Source organism: Marmota flaviventris, chromosome 11, assembly GCF_047511675.1.
Source record: "Marmota flaviventris isolate mMarFla1 chromosome 11, mMarFla1.hap1, whole genome shotgun sequence".
NCBI classification, from domain to species: domain Eukaryota; kingdom Metazoa; phylum Chordata; class Mammalia; order Rodentia; family Sciuridae; genus Marmota; species Marmota flaviventris.
This window is the reverse complement of record NC_092508.1, coordinates 92,244,675-92,265,767: the sequence shown is the minus strand read 5'-3', so window position 1 is coordinate 92,265,767 and position 21,093 is coordinate 92,244,675. Positions and strand designations below refer to the sequence as shown.

The 21,093-nt window shown below is 36.4% G+C and overlaps 1 protein-coding gene across 1 annotated transcript in view; it reads left to right on the top strand.

Annotated features, from left to right (window-relative positions):
* The first annotated feature begins 6,850 nt into the window (after positions 1 to 6,850).
* Thsd7b (thrombospondin type 1 domain containing 7B) overlaps positions 6,851 to 21,093 on the top strand; it is a 705,560-nt gene continuing 691,317 nt past the window's right edge. The window contains exon 1 of the mRNA XM_027936850.2: positions 6,851 to 6,989. Coding sequence (XP_027792651.2) covers positions 6,851 to 6,989 — 139 coding nt within the window. The remainder of the gene's footprint in view (positions 6,990 to 21,093) is intronic.

The following is a 21,093-nucleotide window of genomic DNA, read 5'->3' as shown; positions in this document are numbered from 1 at the left end:
GGATACTGTAGGACTTAAGTTGCTTTTAGTTCATGCAATGGAATACACACAAAATAGTAGCTTTAAAATAAAGGGATTATTGTTTTCACAAAACAGAAAGTCTACTAGTTCGTGTTCTAAAACAGTAGCTGTAGCCCCATGATGAAGCTGAGTCTGACTCTCAGGATTCTTTTGTATTTCTGAACTCATTTATTTTTAGAAGATGATATTCAATCTCTGGTCTGAAGATAATTCTAGCAACTTAAGGTATTATATCTGTGTTCTTTGGAAAAGAGGCCAATGGCAAAAGATCATATTTTCTTTGGGGCTTTTATATTTTCATTTAACAGCAAGGTCTTCACACCTCTAGACACTTATGCCTACAAATCATTGACCAGAACCATGTCTTATGACTGGTTTGGTGACAAGCAAATCTGGGAATATGATTTCTTTCTTTTTCAAACAGGGCTTGCAGACTTCCTAAAAAGCTGTAGCTCTAGAAGAAAGTGATAATATAGTAATATCTGTCACCATACCAAGTTGTAGCTTTGAAAGTGTCAGAAAACCTATTTCAAGCTCTCCTTCTATTATGTCCCCTGGCAAAAGTTTGTTCAGAGATACGTAAAATATTTGGGTCAACTTTTCTGCAGAATTTTCTGTGGCTTTATACATGATGCAACTGACTGCATTTATTAATGCAGCAAACCCCAAACAGTGCAATTTAATATTTTTTTAATGATACATAACTATGCATTACATGCTCACATTTGATGTCATGACCTTTCACTACTGTTCTGGAGTCTGCAGACTGAGGTTCATGGCAGTAGTTGGTGGTTAAAAGGCCTGAGAACGTTACTAAACGTCTTGTCATTGCAAGGCCAGAGGTTACTTTCTCATTAAATAGAGATGATAATACCTGTTTTCTCCTTCACAGGGTCAGTGTGAATCTTTAATGAGACTCTTGGTAGAAGAGTGTTCTTAGCTCTTCAGAAATAAAGCACAAGTCACAAGATTAGGATGTTGAAAAATCATCTCCTGTTTCTTTGCTGCAGGGCAGGATTGCACTGGAAGTGTTCCTTAAGTATAGCTGGAGTAAGGGTTTTTCTTAATGTTGAGAGACCAATGACAGTGGGAACAATGACAACTCCTTAGTGAGAACACATCCTCTGGCATGCCCTCACCTGCAACACTTTCTATATTTTATTTCATCTTTACTCCCCTAAAGGTTGTGGGAGGACTGTTGCCCTCATTTTATAGTTGAGGACCCTCAGCTTGGAGGTCATCTGGTACCTCAGGAGTACTGTGGTAAATGCAAGTGCTGTGGTGTCTGGGCTGTTTTCTGGCCCAACTTTAACACCTTCTGGCTGAGGTGACTTTCAGCATACTTATTTAACATGCTTCATAATAATTCTCTTTTGCAACAAAATAGGAATAATTGCTCACAGTTTTATTATGAGGATTTAGTGAAATGGTATGTGACTTGCCTCATACAATCTTCTAACAGAACCCACAGGGTTGAAAAGGATATACTTTTTCAGGGACATGAGGAATTGCTTGTATCAATGTTGACTCACAACATTAGTTTCTCTTGTTTCCGAGGAAGATTGCTGAGGTTCCTTGCAAACAACTAACTACCTTTGTGAGCTCAGTTTGTCACTTAATTCTGTATGCCTCAGTTTCCTCATCTCTAAAATGAGAGGTAATGTGGATAAGTACTTCATAGGACTATGGAGTACTGAGGACTGAGGTCAATATTTGTATATAGTAGCATATGGTAAGCACATGATAGAAGATGAAATGGAATGTGTAACGTTGTTATCAAAAATTAGCCTGTTAATCGCCCATCATTATTGAGCCCTCTTCTCTGCACACTTGCCATGAGATGGCACTATGGGGATATGCATAATCACAGTTTGCTTTTCTCCCATTCATTGCTATTCCTTCAGGCTGAAAGCAAATTGGAACAGTTTTTATTTTATTTTTTAAGGTTTGTACCTTCTAAATATTCAAGGGCTTCAATGATAAGAATATATTTAAAGGAAAATGAAATGCATATGAAGTATAAGGCACATTTTTCATAGTTTGGGTTTTAAATTATTAGAAAACTAAGGCTAAAGGGAGAAAACTGTGTTTTTATTTCTCTTAGTATTCATCAGTTTAGAGCTAACCTTGCAAATACATTTTGGATGCTAAGATATATAGTAAATAAGTTGATTTGGAAATTCGACGACCTTCATGATATAAATTATTCATGCCATCATGGATAGCACATCTCCTGCATACCATATTTTATCATAGCTATAGCATTTTTTCATTTGTGTTATACAAACAGTGGAGTGGAATGTGTGTCTTGTCCTTTCATTTTGTTACAGTGAACTTTTGTGTGGCTCCTCAAGTTAAAGACATCAGAATGAATCCCAGTGTCTTCTAAGGCATAATTTAGTGAGATTCAGGCATTTGGGGAAAAGAAAGGCAACATGGTTTAGTAAGACAAACCTGTGTTCAAATTCCATCTTGCATTTTCCATCAGCTCAGCAGAGTCTCCTTTTATTTATGTGTGAAATGTTAGCAGCAGGTTCAATGGAGAAAGCTCCATCAATGCTGGTCTCCTATTCTCTGCCCTCAAGCTTCTTGGGAAAGGGATGTAATGAGGAAGAGCAGTGTGGTCAGTGTAAAACCTAAAACATGTGGGTGTTTTTAGGAGGAATCTTGCTGTTACTTCCTGAATCAAAATCTTTTTCTTATTACCTAGGATCTGTTGTAGATTTTTCTTTTGTTCCAGATCTGTCTTAGGTTTCCTACTGGTACTCTGCTTTGTTAGTGACAGCTAGGAGATATGATGATTGCAGGAGTCCAGAAGGTTCTGCAAGCCACTCTGCCCTAGCATCTTCCACGCTGAGAGTTGGGTCCTGGCCTAGGTAATCACAGAAGGAGCTGTGAAGGCATTAGTTTCCTTTGCAGTGTTCATACAGAGCTTTTGGCTGGCGAGACAGCTTAAGAGGAGACCAAGGCTCATAGTAACCTGTGTTAAGATAATATTAATATTTTTTTTCCAAGAAAAATACAAAGATTGATGAAAAATTAAAAATATTTATGTGTGAATCTTTGGCTACTCATCCTGGATCATTCATTCTTTGGCTACTCATTCTAAAAATCTCTTTTTAGCTTCCTAACTACAGCCATTCATAGTAGAGCAAATATGCTTTTGGTCCATCTTTTCCTTAATTTACATTTTAATGACCTTAATAGATTTTAGATGTGCTGAATACATGCCTCCCACTAATGAGAATGGACAAAGTTTTCTATTTCAGGGTGATTCTTTTTTTTTTTTTTGTACCAGGGATTGAATTCAGGGGCACTCAACCACTGAGCCACATCCCCAGCCTTTTTTTGTATTTTATTTAGAGACAGAGTCTCACTGAGTTGATTAGGGCCTCACTAAATTGCTGAGGCTGGTTTTGAACTTGTGATCCTCTTGCCTCAGCCTCCCCTGCCACTAGGATTACAGAAGTGTGCCACCGTGTCTGGCCCAGGGTGATTCTGTGTCATGAAAAGGGCGGCTTCAACAGAGAGCTGGTCCTACAACATAGTTACTTTATAACTTTGGAAATAGCTTGGAATCAACAACCCTAAAATATAATCATTTTTATCAAACACACTCTAATGTGGCACTGACTCAAATTCATTTTTATGTATAAGGCCAGCTTTCCCATGGGTATGTTTGTCACCAGGAAGAAACTTTGTAACTTCACCAGGAAGTTATTTTATTTTATGGTGACAAGATAGATGTAGATTTTTTTTTTCCTACTGCTTCTGTGGCATAATTGGCCATGATATTTTCTGAAAAATATTCACTCTAAAGTGTTTGTTTCAATTCCATATTATACAGTTGTAATCACATCTCTCACTGTGTGTGTGTGTGTGTGTACACGCATTTGCATGTCTGGCAAAAACCCTGTGTTGGAGTTTCTAATGAAATAATAGCCTGATTTCAGTCCATCTTTCAGTAAAAGTGGAGTGACCATCCATTGATACACGAAAGTAAAGTTGAAAATATCATGATACAATGCCCTTTGTTTCTTAATAGCATGTGAATTTGTCATTATCAATGTGTTATATCCATATTTGAGGGTATGTCTGGATATTCAAAGATATGTCATAAAGGGGCCACAATTCATTGATAGATGCTAACTTGCAAGGGAGCATGTGGAGGGGAATTGAGATTCCAGGGCTTCTAGGGTAGAAGGGGGAATTCTTTCCCCCATAAACCCATTGCTGAGCCCATGGCCTTGTGCACTCGATATAGCAGGTACTGACTTGTGAACACATAAGCCTGTGGTTGTGCCCTGTCCCCTACCACTCCCAGAGGTCCTTCTTTAGCTCTGTGGCAGCTCCAATCTGAAATGTAGCAGTCTTTTCACCTGCAGAATGGGAGGGAGGGCATGCAGTGTGCTTCCCCGTGGTGATGAAATGTGTCTGTGAATCGTCACATTGGCAAGGGAGCTAGAGTGGGCCTGTATGTGCATGCTGGCTGCTGTCCATGGGGTTCTGGAAAATAGCTCATGGCCAGAACAATTAAGGTTCTGTAAAAATATACTAATTTTAACATATTTTTCTGCCTCACAAAGAAGTGCCATATGGGCTATCAATGGACTTAGAACAAACTATATTTTAGTATCTATGTTGCTTGGCCCTTAGCAAAAGCGCAGCTACGATCAGACATATTCTTGATTGTTTGCCCCAAGTAAATTTGTCTAGTTCAGTTCTCCTGGGGCAGAGGATTTAGAATTGTGTCTAGTGATGTCCCTTAAGTTCCATGAAATCCTCCAAGAGGCCACTCTTGAAGACAAACATCAGCAAAGTGGGTCTCATTTTATTTCAGCCAGAGCCCTCTGCTTTTACTATTCTCAGTACTGGTTTGTAATATGGAACGTTGAAGAAAAGCTTCTGGTTGTCTTTCAAAGTATTCTCTTCATCCCTGAAATGATACAGGCCATTTGAGAGCTGTGTACTTGAACTTCATTGCTTGACTCCTTGTAGAATAACTTTTACTGACTTGTACTTTGTTACTGTACCCTAGGAGTGTTCCAGGAGTGCCAAGAGACTCCGCCATATGCAACTTGCGGTTGTCTGTTTTATTTGATGAAGTAATGTGCTCATCTGTATTTATGAGGACTCCTGGGGTAAATCTCTTCAGTGCTTGAGAGAAGGACAATGGCTTTTCTTGGAGAGAAAAGAAAAAAAGGAGTTATACACATGAGGACTATAGGACTATAGTAGCTATTTCTTTTCTTTGGTCACTAGGAAGCTCATGTTTAGATTTGTTACCCACCTTTAGCAATATTGCAGATGGATATTTAGGGTTATTAACTTCTATCCTTGGTATCCTTTTGTACTGTTCAAGATTTTTATCCTCTATGCCTATGTGTCTTTACATATTTTTTTCATAATTCATGCATTATGGAATGTTATCTCAGCTGTCTTTAACACCAGGCAGCATTTCTCTCTTTCTTTCATCTTATTATTTTGCATTGCTGGGGATTGAATCCAGGGTTTCACACTTGCTAGGAAAGCACTCTACCACTGTCCTACATTTCAACCTTTTATTATATTTTAGAAGGTTGTACCTGGAGGTTATAGTTCTATGGCACAGCATGGCCTAGAATGCACATGGCCTTGGATTCAGTACTATCCACCCAAAACAAAAACAAGAACCAAGCAAACAAACAAATAAAAAAAATTCTATTGGATATCTAGCATCACATTGGACTTCAACTACTCTAAAGTAAATGCCTTTTATCTTCCCTTTCAAATCCATCTCTTTTCTTCTTTCTCCTCTTTGGGTTCCATGGGTTCAGTCATCTAGGTTTGCAGTCATGCTGTCCTATTTAATCTCCTTCCTCTTATATAACACACCCAATTGTCAACCAGATCCTTTTAATCCAACCTGAGCCCTACCTCTCAAATCTCTCCAGGTCTTTTTCATCCATGAGTAGTTACCTGGACTGTTTTACCAGTTTCCTAACTGCCCCTGATTTCTGTAACATCATCCACTAATAATCCTTATGCACACCGATTTCAATTTTTTCAAAGTCATTCTCTTCCCAGAATTCTTCTTGTTACTATCCACAGCATGAGCTCAAATCCCCCAAGGATCTTTATAATTTGGTCCCCAGTCTGTGTTGTGTCTCTCATCTCTGTGCATTTCTTCCTGCTCCTTGTGTCCTTCCCTGCAACCACCCACCTCACCACTAGTTCCCCAACATGATATGCATTTCCACGCCTTGTGGTTCATTCTGCCTGATGTGTCCTTCCTGACTCCTTCTAGCCCTTATGATTCCCTGGGTTCTTCTCAGCTATTATCTTGTGTGAGGTTCCCCCCTCTTTTTCTCAGCACAGAAGAGTAATTGCCTTGTCTTCAGTCTTCCCATCTATTTTTTTATGCTACTTTTAGAGGATTCTTTACCCTTTTTTGAACTTTGTTGTGTTTACTTACCTTTCTTCTCCATTTGTGAACTATTTGGAATTTGGCTGAGTGGAAGGGAACATGCATACCAGTTTTCTGCCAATCTTGCTTTCTCTTAAGAATAAAATGCAACTGACTGAGGGGCTACCAAGTCCATAGAATCAATGATGGCTTCTGTGGGTCTGTGGGTAAGGATTGAAAGTGTGACTGATTAACTGCTGACCTTCAAATATTGGTATTGTATGTGTTATCATCTTCAGGTTAATGGAAGATTTCTAATACTATCATGATAAAGGTGCCAGAAGTCAAAGTGAGTTTTCATCATTTATGAACAGAATAAACTTAATCTGATTTTCTTTTATTCTTTTAGGAATAGGCAAGTCAAGAGGCTGAGAAGTCTGAAGAATGTTTCCAAAGGATAATCTGGCTGTTACTTGCTGGGTATGGAGGAGCATGAGGAAGCTGTTTCTATTACTGTCTCTCTTGCTGCCCCATGCAGCTCATTTGGAAGGCAAAAGAGATAATCAGTTCATCTGGAAACCAGGTAGGAATGTCCTGGCTGTTCCTTTGTCCCATTGTTATTAATGAGAAATCATGCTTTCCATCCTTGATCTTATTATGGAATAGTGGGAAATATACAGGCAGGAAAAATAAACCCTTTATTTTATAGCTTACATTGGATTTTTATTCTTGCATAATTGTCACCGCTATCCGTGATGCTTGTTATGCTTCAAAATTTTCATGTTGTTGTCAATTAAAGTTATGATTTCCATAGTTACATCTACTTCTCCTTTGTGAAATATTTCACCACTGTGCAGCACAGTTGCAGCAAAAATGACATCTGAATTTAGCAGGTATCCTTTGCTACAAATGCTTTGGAACAGTCCTGTATGAGTCTTTCTTTCAGGGTTCAAACTAGTTAGCTACTTAGTATTAAATACTTTCCAGCATACATCCTGTATATCTAGGTTTGGGGGCATGAAATATTATTCTAATAGCTTTGCTTACTAGTTGTGACTATAAAGTCATCTTAATGATGTTGGTGATCCTTAGCTATATTATGTATAAACTTTTCATATATATGAATAAGTTGAGCTTGGTGTTTGGAAGCTTATATATAACTTACATTCTTCCTTAAATATTTCCTTAATTTAGCTGTGAAAAAAATTTGTTAATTTAATTTCAAAGTTAATAATTTATTAAGTTAAATTATGAGCCCCATATATCTTGGCTCTTTGTGTCACTGATACTTTTTTGTTCTTCTGGATTTTAATTTTCTTAACATTTCACAATCAGATCGTTTAAAATATTTATTACTGTTTCAAGAATCCTTTCTTGCAAATACAGATAACTTATACTCCTAATATAGTGGAAGGAAAATGTGATGTTGTAGAAGATCTATGGTTCTCAGAGTTTTCATTTTGGTCTCATCATCTGTAAATTAAATAGACTGTGAACGTATTGTCACCATGGAAATATGTATAAAAGTGATATTTGTAATATTTAAATGACTTTTCAAAAATGAAAGTGAATTATGCTTTAAAGGATATTAAGTAAAAAACTCCAGCACCATTAGAGAGATAGTCTAGAGGAAATTTAATTGCATCAAAGCCCCTATAAATTAATTTAATTGTGGCTCCAAAACCACAGTAGTGATTTGTGTTTTTCCCCCTTTACAGTAGTTTTAGGAGGCTTTGAAAATAGTTTTAAAAGTCAATGTTGCTTTTCTGCAAATGGAGCTATTTGGTTTTAATAACAAAAGACAAATATTTTATCACATTAAAATAAGCACATTTATCTGATTCTACTCCTGTCTAAATTTCTCCAAAAAATGCAATTAAAATGACAAATAGCAAATTTGAGATGAATGAGATATGTTAAGAGAATGGGCTTAATTTGAAGTAAATTTAAAAAATATCTGCTTTTTCAAAAGTAGGTCATTAGAACAGGAAGGAGCAGAATCAACTCTACACTGAATGAATACATTGATAACTGTCAAACTTGAGGTTTAGCAATGAGGATCCTTCCTATCAGATACATTGCATGTTCAAATGACTATCCAGGTCATTATTTTCATTTTCCCTGGTATTCTTTGCTTCCTTCCCTTCTTGCTGTTACATTACAAAGGTAGTAAGATACATTTCTCTCATTTCTGAATTCAATTCTAAACCAAATTATTTGTACCTGATCATATATTTTAAAATAGGAAAGTTGAAGCAGTATAAAATTAAAGCAAAAATCCAGACTATGTATTGAATTCACCAATCTCTTTAGGGTTCTAAAATATTCCTTTCATGTGTACATATATATTGTACATATTTATGTATATAAATTACAACACACAAGTATTGCTATTAATGTTGTTTAGGATTTTTCCAGGAAAGAAATGGCTAGGGAAAAACACTATTCATGAAAGTGGGCGAGGCCGAGGAGAGTTTGAAGACAGCCACCAGGATTGTGCAGTGCCCCTAATTACATCAGTTGGGGGGGTCTTTACAATTTGTAGGCCAACAGGGGTAAGGAAAAAGAATGGTTTCTAGAATCTCAAGAAAAAAGCATTCATCTGTAGATGCAGTGCCTTCCAGATGCCTTGGCCTTTAGAGGACTAGAACCAACCAAAGGTAGAAACTAGGAAAGGAACTGGAGAGTGAATGGACCTTGCCTCATCTTTCCTTCTGTTTCATCTTCTCCCGAAGTTTCCATTGTCTGAACTCTACCAGAAGCCACAAGAGAGGAGAGCCTATTGAATCCATGTAGATGGGCCTCCTGGGCAGGGAGGATGGTGGAGAATGATGGATATGAAAATACCTAATTAATACACATACACAACTAGAATCATGCTCTCAGCTTTCTTTTTTTGCAGCTTCATTTATCTCATATAATTTATCATGTAATTGACATATAATGGTCTTGATGAATATTACATCATAGAGCCCATAGGTCAGCCTCATCTTTTAATGATTGTCTAGTATTTTTGCATGTTTTAATTCAATAAGTTATTTCACTAGTTTCCTTTTCATTTATTTTTTCTTTCCCCGTTGCTTTGCATTTCTGTGGTTTCTAGTTTCTTTGCTTTTATAAAAACTAATGACCTGGATGAATCAGGATTTTAAAGGTAAGAAGTAGATTTATTTACTTGAGGAACCATATATCCTGGAGCAGTTCTGGATCACCCCTTTCATAGTCAACTTTGAAACCTTAAAATCTGTTACCTATTGATGAGTTTACTATATTTCATTTCGATTTTAAAGCTGTTTTTAGTTGAAACTAGTAATAATTTTTACAGCATGTTATCACATCACAAGACCAATGTAATCTGGAATTTGAATAGACTTCCATGGAGACTCAGATAAGTATATTTTAGAAACCTGGAAACCATTCTCTTGGTTTAGATTGTAGTGTCATCCACTTAAACTCTTTGTTAGTGTCTATTGTTTTTTCTTTGAATCAGAACATTAGATGTTAGTCAACTTTACCCAAATTAGTGGCATTTCTAGGTGAGTCATGGTTTCAGAAAAACAATGGATTGATAAATAATAATATATGTTGCTAAAGATTTCTGTACTAAAGGAGAGTCTAGTGTATCATAGACTGTGGGGTCATTGATCTGGCAAGGCTGTTGAATGCCTGATCAGTTAGTTAGTGTCAGGCTATCTACCATTCATGTGAAGAAAGAAGGGTCACGTTAGGAAGAGTATCAGTTAAGGAATAAGGTTGCCTTCTGTTGTAAGTTTAGGTATGTAATTATTCATGTGTACCTTCTTTGTAGGAGACAGTAAATGGTAGTTTGTAAAAAGTTCTAAGTATTAATTCTAAGAGGTGCACTCATCACTCATTCCACTAATACCTACTGAGTGCTGACTGTGTGTCAGACACTGTTACAAGGATGTGAGATAAATGGATAATTGAGAGTAAGTCAGACAAATCCTTGGTTTTCAGGAACTGGGTACTAAACATGATCAGTAGTTAGAGAACAGGTTAGATGATGAGAAGTGCTAAGAAGCACAGACAGGGCAAAGAAGACAGATATATGGTGGTAGATGAGAGACTGATAGTTTTAGTTGGTTGTCCATGGGATACCTCAAGAAGGAAGTGAATTTGAGTGAAGACCTTCAGGAAGTGAGGGAGCCAGTCATGGGGATATTGACAGATGGATGGTGCAATAGGGCAATGGCTCTGAGACAGGAGTGCTTGGGACACGTTTAAAGACCAAGAGAGGAGCCCAGCATGCTGCAGCAGAGAGAACATGGGCATAGTGATAGGAGATAAGGACAGAGAGGTAAGGGGGCCAGATCAGTTGTGTTCCTCAGAGGACAAGGTTTTTACTTTGGATGATACACAAAGACGCTAGAGGGATTTCAGTGAGCAGTGACATGATCTAACTTTCTTTTTAGTAAAATTTGAAAAGGGTCCTTGTGGTAGGTAGGTAGTTGAAAAGGGTAGAGCAGAAAGACCAGTTAGGCAGCTAGAGAAATAAGGAGTGATGATAATGATCTGAACCAAGGTCATGGCATGAAGAAGGTGAGAAAGGGTTGAGTTCTGGATATAGGTAGGGCCATGTTTTTCTGCCAGAGGTGATTTTGGCCATGTATGAAGACATTTCTGGTTGGCACAACTAGGTGTGCTACTAAATATCCTACAATGCACAGAATGGCCCTCCTCAAGAAAGGAATTATCAAGCCTCCAAATATCAATGGTGCTCAGGTTGAAAACCCTGATTCAGGGCACAGCCCTCAGGATTTGTGATGGGGTGGGAGGGAAGAGACATTAGGTGATTTGGACTTTTCCTTGAGCAGCTGGAAGAGTGGAGTTGACATATTTAAGATGGGCTGTCTGGGAAGGAGCTGCTATGGAGAGAATGCAGTATTAGGAGGTAGGTATTGGGCAGTGTGTTAGAAATTCATGTGGAAGTGTTGACCAGAAAGTGAGATGTGTAGGGTCTGATTCAGTAGGAGACTTTTGCTGGAGAAATTAATTTGGGAACCGCAAGCAAAGTGGTAGAATTTAAACGTGAAGCCTTAGAAATGAAGAGATGAGCTTGAAATATGTGATCCTAAATATGTAGTGGATCACATTCTAATTACTTCCATTTGGAAGCCAAATGACATTAAAAAATTATTTTGGTAAATGCATATAAACTTTGCCATTTTAGCAGTTTTAAAGGTGTAAAATTCAGTGATATTTAGTACATTTGCAGTGTGGTGGAACCATTACAGCTATCTAGATCCAGAACATTTTCATTATCTAAAATTACATTTGCAACTGATCTTATAAAAACTAGGAAACAAATTTTTTTTTTTTTTGGAAAACAAGTTCCAAAAGAAAAAGATATTCTGTATTCGTTTTTTTGTGACAGACTTTTTAAATAGCCTAAGTCATTCTAAGAGATCACTCTGGCGTAATGAAACGTGCTAAAGTTTTGTGCACAAGCTGAATCCTCAAATCCTGAGTGTTTAATGGGGAGAAAGTTATTGAACCTCTATGGGCCTTATTTATCTGAAAATGGGTAAACAATCAACATTTCACAGGATTGTTTTGAGAAGCAAGATACTATTTTGAAATGCTTATTGTGTAAGTGGTTACTCAGATGTTACTATTTCTATCATTATGTTATAATTTCATATTTGAAATATTTGATTTTATTATACAACTTTTGCATGCATTAGACACACAAAAGGAAAGTTTGTTTTATAGTTTTATATACTTATTAATAAATAATTATAAGTAATATTATAGACATTTACTTTCTTGCCATATGCCAAATCCTTGGAAAGTTTTAATTTTCATAGTTTCTACCCAGTGAATAAAAAGGGTGAGAAGAATGACCTATGTTCTAAGAACTAAGTAGAAAGATTGGAATTATTCTTTTGGGGAAAAAAAAAGGAGATGATCGAAATCACATTGCATAAGGAGAAAAGGATCTTACATACGTTCATATTTATTATAGTTTAAGTAATATTTTCAATGTTGAAAGTACTTTAAGGAAAAATTGCATTATATATTATACATATATTATATTAAAGTTCAGAAGTATTTAGAGAAAATAAAATGTTCTTGGAAGAAAGCTATTTTTTGATAGTGCAATAAGCCCATGAAATATTTTCTCTGGATCATTTTAATTTCTTCCATGGGTTTTAGTTAATGGAGAAGGCACATGTTTATTATACTTTCAGTGGTGGTGTTTCTGTGATAGCAAAAATTTTAAACATATGGGGCTTGGGATTTACTGCTAAAATTTTTAATCATTTTTCATTAGAGACTACAAGCGCTAATTTCATGATATTGCCAATAAGTCAGAAAAAATGTATATTACCCAAATAACATAAAATATATTTCTCTGCTATTTTTTCCTAAATAGCACTAAAATGTAGGTTTCATGAGAACAGGGGATTTTGTTGGATTTGTTCACTAATATATTTAAGAACTTAGAACACCAATAACTACTGTATAAAAATATACCCAGCCCATTAATAAGGGGCACTGTTTTTTGGTGTGTGTGTGCATGCATACATGTTTGTGTGTGTGTTGTGTGTCTGAGATGTGAGGAGACAAAAATGTATGATCTATGTTATTCTGGAGCTTGAAGATATTGAGGATCTATGAAATGACTGAAACCAAAGTCACACTTTACAGATTAGTGAATGTGGAAATAAAGTCTATATTTCCACATTGCTTGATTTTACTAGCAGTGGTGATCATATGTGGAAAAATGTTTTCAACTCATTTTCTTAAAAAATAGAATACAATATTCTGGAAAATAACGTTAGAGATAAAATAGCGTTAAAAATAAAAATATTACTACCACACTTAGGTGAGATAGACCTATAGTATCTCATCTTACCAGTTCCATTCCACAGAGGGAATGGAAAATAACGAGATAATAAGTTTCTGTTATTTTGATGTTTATTAACTCCATATTTCTAAGCAGCATTTTCATTATTGATACTTCTTGATTTATAAATATTAGATATTTCCTATCAATCTGCTGTTATGCTAAATGAGGATTTGATCTCTCATCCATCTACCTCTCCCGTCCTACCTGCAGTCTTCCAAACTAGTTGTATCAAGATCTTTAAGTCAATGGGTGCTCATTTCCTATGTAGATATTGTTCTATGCTGAGCCAACAAGTGTACCCTCTCTCTTTCAGCTCTTTGTTTTATACAGAAATGAAAAGTTGCCTCATTTTGTTTTCTGTGTGGTCTTTGAGCCTATTGCTGTTTTTCCCCAAATACTCCATTAGAGATGTCACATGCCCAAACATTCCAGTGCAGCTCTTAAGAATAATTACATTATTTTCTTTGGGAGATCTTTGTGCAGCCATCTGTCCCCTGAATTCAGTCTGGACTACAGTGTCTAGGTGTTTTCTGTGGAACTTCCCTTCACTCCCTTTCGTCTTGAATTCCTTCTTTCCTGTGCTTGTTTCTCTCCCTTGCGTTATTTTCCAGAATGGCTAAGTTTATCTTCTGGTACTGCTGAAACAGGGTGTGTTGAAAGTAATTTTCAAACCCTCTTAGGTTGTGAAGGGTCTGTGTGCTTGTGTTGGATTGATACCTTGGGTGTGGAGTTCAAGATTAAAAAGTGCATTTTCCTTCAGAATTTTGAAAGTCTTACTCCATCGTGTTATGGCTTCCAGTGTGGTTAGCGAGAAGTTCAGTGCCACTCAGATCTCATCTGTTCCTTATGAAACTCTTCATGGAGACATATGAACTCTCTAACTAATGTTCAACTTTGAGACATTTCCCATTTTTGTTTTTGTTTACATTTTTATTCCAGTTTCTAAAATTTTTCTTCTATTTTCAACCATCCTTTTTGAATTTTTTTTAGTCATCCCATTTTTTTTTTGTTATATGATCTTTTAGTTATTCTAAGATTTGAAAAAGATTGTATCCTGTGGTCACAGATATAGGGCTTATTCATTCAGGGATTTTAATGCTTGCTTTTTTCCCCTTGGGTTCTATCCACCATTTATTCTTCTTTTAATGCACGGTTCCTGTTTTATTCACTTGTTTCTTCAAGGGTGGCCATAGAGATGGATAGCTTTCTTCTAATGCATATTGATTATTGACAGTCTCATTAGTGTCTCACTTTATTAAAAATGAAATACTAAAAACTGATTGGTTATTCCTTGCAACTGACTCAGTTGTTGGACTTCGCTGTCAGAACTTCTTGAGTGGCGAGCTAGCTTTTTTATTGAAGGTGGGTTTCTCAAAAATCTATATCCATCAGTACTTAAAAGTCTTTTCTCTGAGGCTGGTTTTATTTAAGGTGAAGATTAAGCAGCTATAACAAAGATGCTCCCAAATATAATGGCTTAAAACCCCAGAAGCTCATATCTCTTTTATGTGAAGGTCACAGAGTTAGTGGTCCAGAATGACTGATGGGCAGCTCTGCTCTCTGTGTTTATTCAGCCAGGCATTTTTCTTTTATTTTCCTGAAGGACATTATCTTTCTCCATCCATCCAAGATGGACTACAGGCATTTCTACTATCTATTGGATGAAAAGGGCACAGAGCTGAAGTCAGGAACAAGAGGTTTCACATAAGTGACAGAAGTTGAACACATGTTCTGTTTCTCTATATCAACTAGCCACAAGATAGTGACTTGGAACAATAATTGTCATTGATTTTGTTCACACATTGAGGGGGTGACTGGATTCAGCTAGGAATGATCACTTCATAGTGGAGTCTGCAGTTATCTGGGAGGATTCTTCACTTATGTACCTAGTAACTGGACTGGGAAGACTCAAACAGGGGTTGGAGCAGCTGGAACTCTTTTGGGTATCTTTTTCCTTGTGTGTTCTCTTCATATGGGGCTGCAGAATCCCAAAGGAAGCTTCTGCCGAGAAATAAGAAGGCATTGCATGGCTTGTGGTTGCTCAGCCTGGGAGTCATGTGTGGACACCAAAGCTGCATTCCATTGTTTCCAAGTAAGTCTCTGAAAAGAGAGCTGAGGTTCCATCTTCTGATCAGAGGTGTGGCAAAGGATTTCCAGACTGGTTTTAAATCACAATTCATCACTTCTCTTTAGAATTCACTGGTAACAGGGGAGTCACCTGGTCACAAAGGAAGGTGGAAGGTATAGCCTGTGTTTGAGTAGCAATGTCAGAAGGGAAAATAGATTTATCATAATAGGCAGCCTTCATTCCAGGGGCTATCCTGTGTCTCCTGTACTGCATGACTGAAAAGAGAGCAAGGGGAGAGTTCTTGGCCCAACATAGATACTTCTTCTTTTTACTTCATTGCTGTCTTTTGAGCTAACTCATGGTTGCCTTCTCCTTTGTCTGCTCTTCTCAAAAATGTTTACTTGACTTGAATTTTGCTCTTTGCCTGCTGAGATTGGGTAAGGGACAGAGGAAGGGGACTAGAGGGCTAATTAACTCGATTTGTAGATTTTAAATTATTCTCTATTTCAAGTCACAAGCCTAGTTCCTCATCAATGTCTCTAATTCTCCAGCCATCTCATACTTTTTTCAGTATAAATTTCTTTTTTGTTGTTACCATGCCCTTCTGTAATGACTTAATCTTCAGCATCCTCTACCTTAAAAAGAGGTGTAGAGCTCCTCTCTCTGCTCTTCAGGTCTCAGAACTCATTTCTTTGGGACCACTGTCTCTGTATTTCTGATCCTTTTTGGGTTATATCTTTTAGTACCTTTACTGTTGTTTCAACAGGGTAACAGGAGGGTGTGAAAAAACATATCATCCCCACACAATGGGGATGTCTTCACTGTTTTGTTTTTATTGGTGCATTATAATGATACATAATAGTGTGGGATTCATTGTGACATATCTGTACATGTATCTATCTATCTATGTATGTATGTATATATATATATATATATATATATATATATATATATATATATTACATAATCTCATCAATTTAATTCTCCTTGCCTTCCCCTGGACCCTTCTATGCTACTGGTCTCATATTTTATTTAGTTTTTATATAAACTGGGTTAATTGTGATTATTTATACATGACATAGCAAAATACTGTCAATTTTGTTTCCCAATACCCTTCCTCTGCCCCTATTCCTTATCCTCTATTCTGCTGATCTCTCTTCTATTTTTGTGAAATCCCTTTTTTGTTCTCCTTTTTCCCCCTAGCTTCCTCATTGAGAGAACATTTGACCCTTGACTTTCCAAGTCTGACTTCTTTCACTTAGCACAATGTTCTACAGTTCCATCCATTTACTAGCAAATGACATAATTGAATTTGTCTTTAAGGTGGAGTAAAACTCCATTGAGTGCAAATACATCACATTTTCTTTGTCCATTCATCTGTTGACACTTGGGCTGGTTCCATTACTTGGTTAATTCATTTACTTTTTATGACTTTTAGTAACTTTTGGTTGTTTATTCTGGATAGGAAACATGGTGAACTAGGTGAATCTTAAGGAAATTGACCTAGATGTTCTCTTTGAGCATGTGTTACAAAATGTATCTATTATAGAATCAACTGACCACCAAACTTTTTCCAGATTAAAAGTTTTTTTTTTTTAAAAAGCTTTATTCAAATGTTCATTGGTTATACAGGAGTGAGTGTGTGTGTGTGTGTGTGTGTGTGTGTGTGTGTATGTATGTGTGTGTCAAATTGAGCTACTGGATTGGTGATTGCTATAGGAAAGGTTTCTGACTGGTGGTCAGATTATCAAGGGACAAACACCATTATGGCACCTGCAAATATATCCATTCAACTTTGTCTTCTATGACAGTATTTTGACATCAAACTCGTTTGAATTATGATTAACTAAGAAATAAAGGTTTCTAAGCAAAGAAAGATAAGAGTAAAGTTCAAAATAAGTCATACCTATCAAAGTGAAATTGAAACATGAATTAAAGACAATGAGAGTATTATACATTCATGAAACAACTTTAGAAGCTTATTTAGTTAACATCTTCATGGTCATGACCTTAGGTGCTATAAAGTACCACCACTCTTGAATGGAATGAAAATGCCCACATTCCTGTGGGCTCCTTATTTACTCTATTCATGCAATTATTTTATATTTCAACAAAGTCCTAAAAATTTATACACAGATGACATCTGTGCAGCATACATTAGTGCCACACTGAGGTTCAGAAGAATAATTTAAAAATGTGTATTTAACTTCACTCATAATTATTACTTTCTTTCAATAATATTTACATTAAAGCTTATTTTCTTGGTGTTCAAGTATTTTGAGTTCTTTATATATCCTGGAGATTAATGCTGTATTTGAGGCAAAGATTTTCCTCCATTCTGTGGATTCTCTCTTCACACTCTTGATTGTTTCCTTTGCTGTGAAGAAGCTTTTTAGTTTGCTTTAGTTTTTTTTTCCCCTGCTGTGACTAAAGGTCCCTACCAGAACAATTGTAAAGCAGGAAATGTTTATTTGAGGGCTCACGGTTTCAGAAGTCTCAGTCCATAGAAGTCCAGTTCCATTTCTTGGGGCTCAAGGGGTGAACACCACGGTAGAAGAATGTGGCAGAGAAAAAGCAGCTCTCATGATGGTCAGGAAGCAGAGAGAGACTCCACTCTCCAGATACAAACTGTATACCACATAGACATGCCCCCAGAGACCCACTTCCTCCAGCCACACCCCACCCACCTCTAGCAACTACTTAGTTAATTCCATCAGGGATTAATTCACTGAGATTAGGTTAAAGCTACAACCCAGTCATTTCTCCTCTGAACCTTCCTGCATTGTGTCACATAGGAGCTTTTGGGGGACACCTCATATCCAAACCATAATAGTTTGTTACCATCCCATTTATTGATTCTTGATTTTAATTCTTGTGCTTTACGAGTCTTGTGGAGAAAGTCAATTCCTAAACAGACATGATGGAAAGTCGGGCCTATTTTTCTTCTAGTATATGCAGGCTTTCTGGTCTAATGCCTAGGTCTTGCTTGATACACTTTGAGTTGACTTTTGTGAAGGGTGCGAGATAAGGTTCAATTTCATTCTGCTATGTATGGATTTCCAATTTTCCAGTCTGGTATCATGATGCCTTTGGCTTTGCTTTTCTCAGTAAGGATTGCTTTGGCTATTCTGGGTCTCTTATTTTTCAAATGAATTTCATGACTTAACACCAAAAACAAAACAAAAACCAAACCCAATCAATAAATGGGCAAAGGAACTGCACAGGCACTTCCCAGAAGAAATACAAATGGTCAATAAATATATGAAAAAGTGTTCAACTTCTTTAGCAATGAGAGAAATGCAAATTAAAACTACACTAAGATTCAAGAATACAAGTAACAACAAATGGTGCTGAGAAAATTGGAAATCCATATGCAACAAAATGAAATTAAACCCCTATCTTTCACCATGCACAAAACTGAAGTGGATCAAGGACCTAGGAATTAAACCAAAGACGCTGCATCTATTAGAAGAAAAAGTAGGCCTAAATCTCCATCATGTTGGATTAGGCCTCAACTTCCTCAATAAGACTCCTATAGCACAAGAATTAATATCAAGAATCAATAAATGAGATGGATTCAAACTAAAAAGCTTCTTCTCAGCAAAAGAAACAATCAGTGAAGTGAATAGAGAGCCTACTAATTGGGAACAAATTCTTACCACACATACATCAGATACAGCACTAATCTCTAGAACTCAAAAATCTTAACACAAAAAAAGAAAATAAAACCAAATAACCCAATCAATAAATGGGCCAAGGAACTGAACAGACACTTCTCAGAAGAGGACATACAATCACTCAACAAATATATGACAGAACGTTCAATATCTCTAGCAATTAAAGAAATGCAAATCAAAACTACTCTAAAATTTTATCTCACTCCAGTCATAATGGGAGCTATTAAGAATACAAACAACAATAAGTGTTGGTGAGGATGTGGGGAAAAAGGCACACTCATACATTGCTGGTGGGAGTGCAAATTGGTGCAGCCAATATGGAAAGCAGTATGGAAAAGTAGGAATGGAATCACCATTTGACCCAGCTATCCCTCTCCTCAGACTATACCCAAAGGACTTAAAATCAGCATACTATGGGAACACAGCCACATCAATGTTTATAATAGCACAATTCACAATAGCTAAACTGTGGAACCAACCTAGATGTCCTTCAGTAGATAAATGGGTAAAGAAAATGTGGTATACATACACAATGGAATATTATTCAGCATTGAAAGAGAATAAAATCATGTCATTTTCAGGTAAATGGATGGAGCTGGAGAATATAATGCTAAGTGAAATTAGCCAATCCCCAAAAGCTAAATGCCAAATGATTTCTCTGATTTAAGGATGCTGATCCATATTATGCTGTGGGGGTTGGGAGGATTAAATGAATTCTAGATAGGGCAAAGAGGAAAAGGGGAGGGAGGGAAAGGGAGGAGTCATAGGGATAGGAAAGACTGTGAAATGCAATGGTCATCATTACTATAACTACAAGTACGAAGACACGAATGATGTGACTCTACTTTGTGTACAACCAGAGATATGAAAAATTGTGCTCTATATGTGTAATATGAATTGTAATGCATCCTGTTGTCATATATAACAAAACAAAATAAAAAAATTTAAAAAAAGAATATAAGTAACAATAAATGTTGATGAGGATGTGGGGAAAAAAGTACACTCATATATTGCTGGTAGGACTGAAAATGGTGCAACCACTCTGTAGAGCAGTATGAAGATTCCTCAAAAAATTAGGTACAGAACCACCATTTGACCCAGTTTTCCACCGCTTGGTATATATCCAAAGAACTTAAAATCAGCATACTACAGTGATTCAGCTACATCAGTGTTTGTAGCAGCTCAATTCACAATAGCTAAGCAATGGAATCAATCTAGGTGCCCTTCAAAAAATGAATGGATAAGGAAATTGTGGTATATATACACACTGGAATATCACTCAGCCATAAAAAAGAATGACTTTATGACTTATGCCAATAAATGTAAAGATATAGAGTCTATCGTATTAAACGAAATAACCAATCCCAAAATACCAAAAGCTAAATGTTCTTTTTGATGTGATGTTGCTAATACACAATAAGGGGATGAAGAGGGAAGAATAGAATTTCAGTGGATTAGACAATGGGGAATGAAGGAAAGAGAAGGGACATGTTAATAGGAAAGATAGTAGAATGAACTGGACATAACTTTTCTATGTCCATATATGAACACACCATCAGTGAAACTCCACAGGTACAACCACAATAATGGGATCCTAAGTAGATTGAGTTGTACTCCACCTATGTACAATATGTCAAAATGTATTCTATTGTCATGTATATCTAAAAAGACAAATAAAAATAAAGCTTATTTTCTTCACCAAAGTATGATCATGAAATAGTCATCTCATTCTTTTGTTTTTTTTCCCCCTTTTTAAAGTTAATATAGGAATAAAACTGTGGATTATGTAGGGAATCTGTGATATTGGAACCCACTTATATTGATAAGTCCAGTTTCCCCAAAAGTACAAAATAAAAGCCATTATGGATATAATTTGTTTTATCATCAAATGATAGATTTCATTCATGAACACTCTTTACTACAAAACTAACAATAAATGATAAAAATAACATGGTTTTTTTCCCTCAGGGTTAATAATTTTTAATGGAATGCAGCTGCTCAAAGTTTTCTATTGCTAAGTACATGCACTATGTTGAAAAGGATGCTACATTTTGAATCTTTTTTAGAA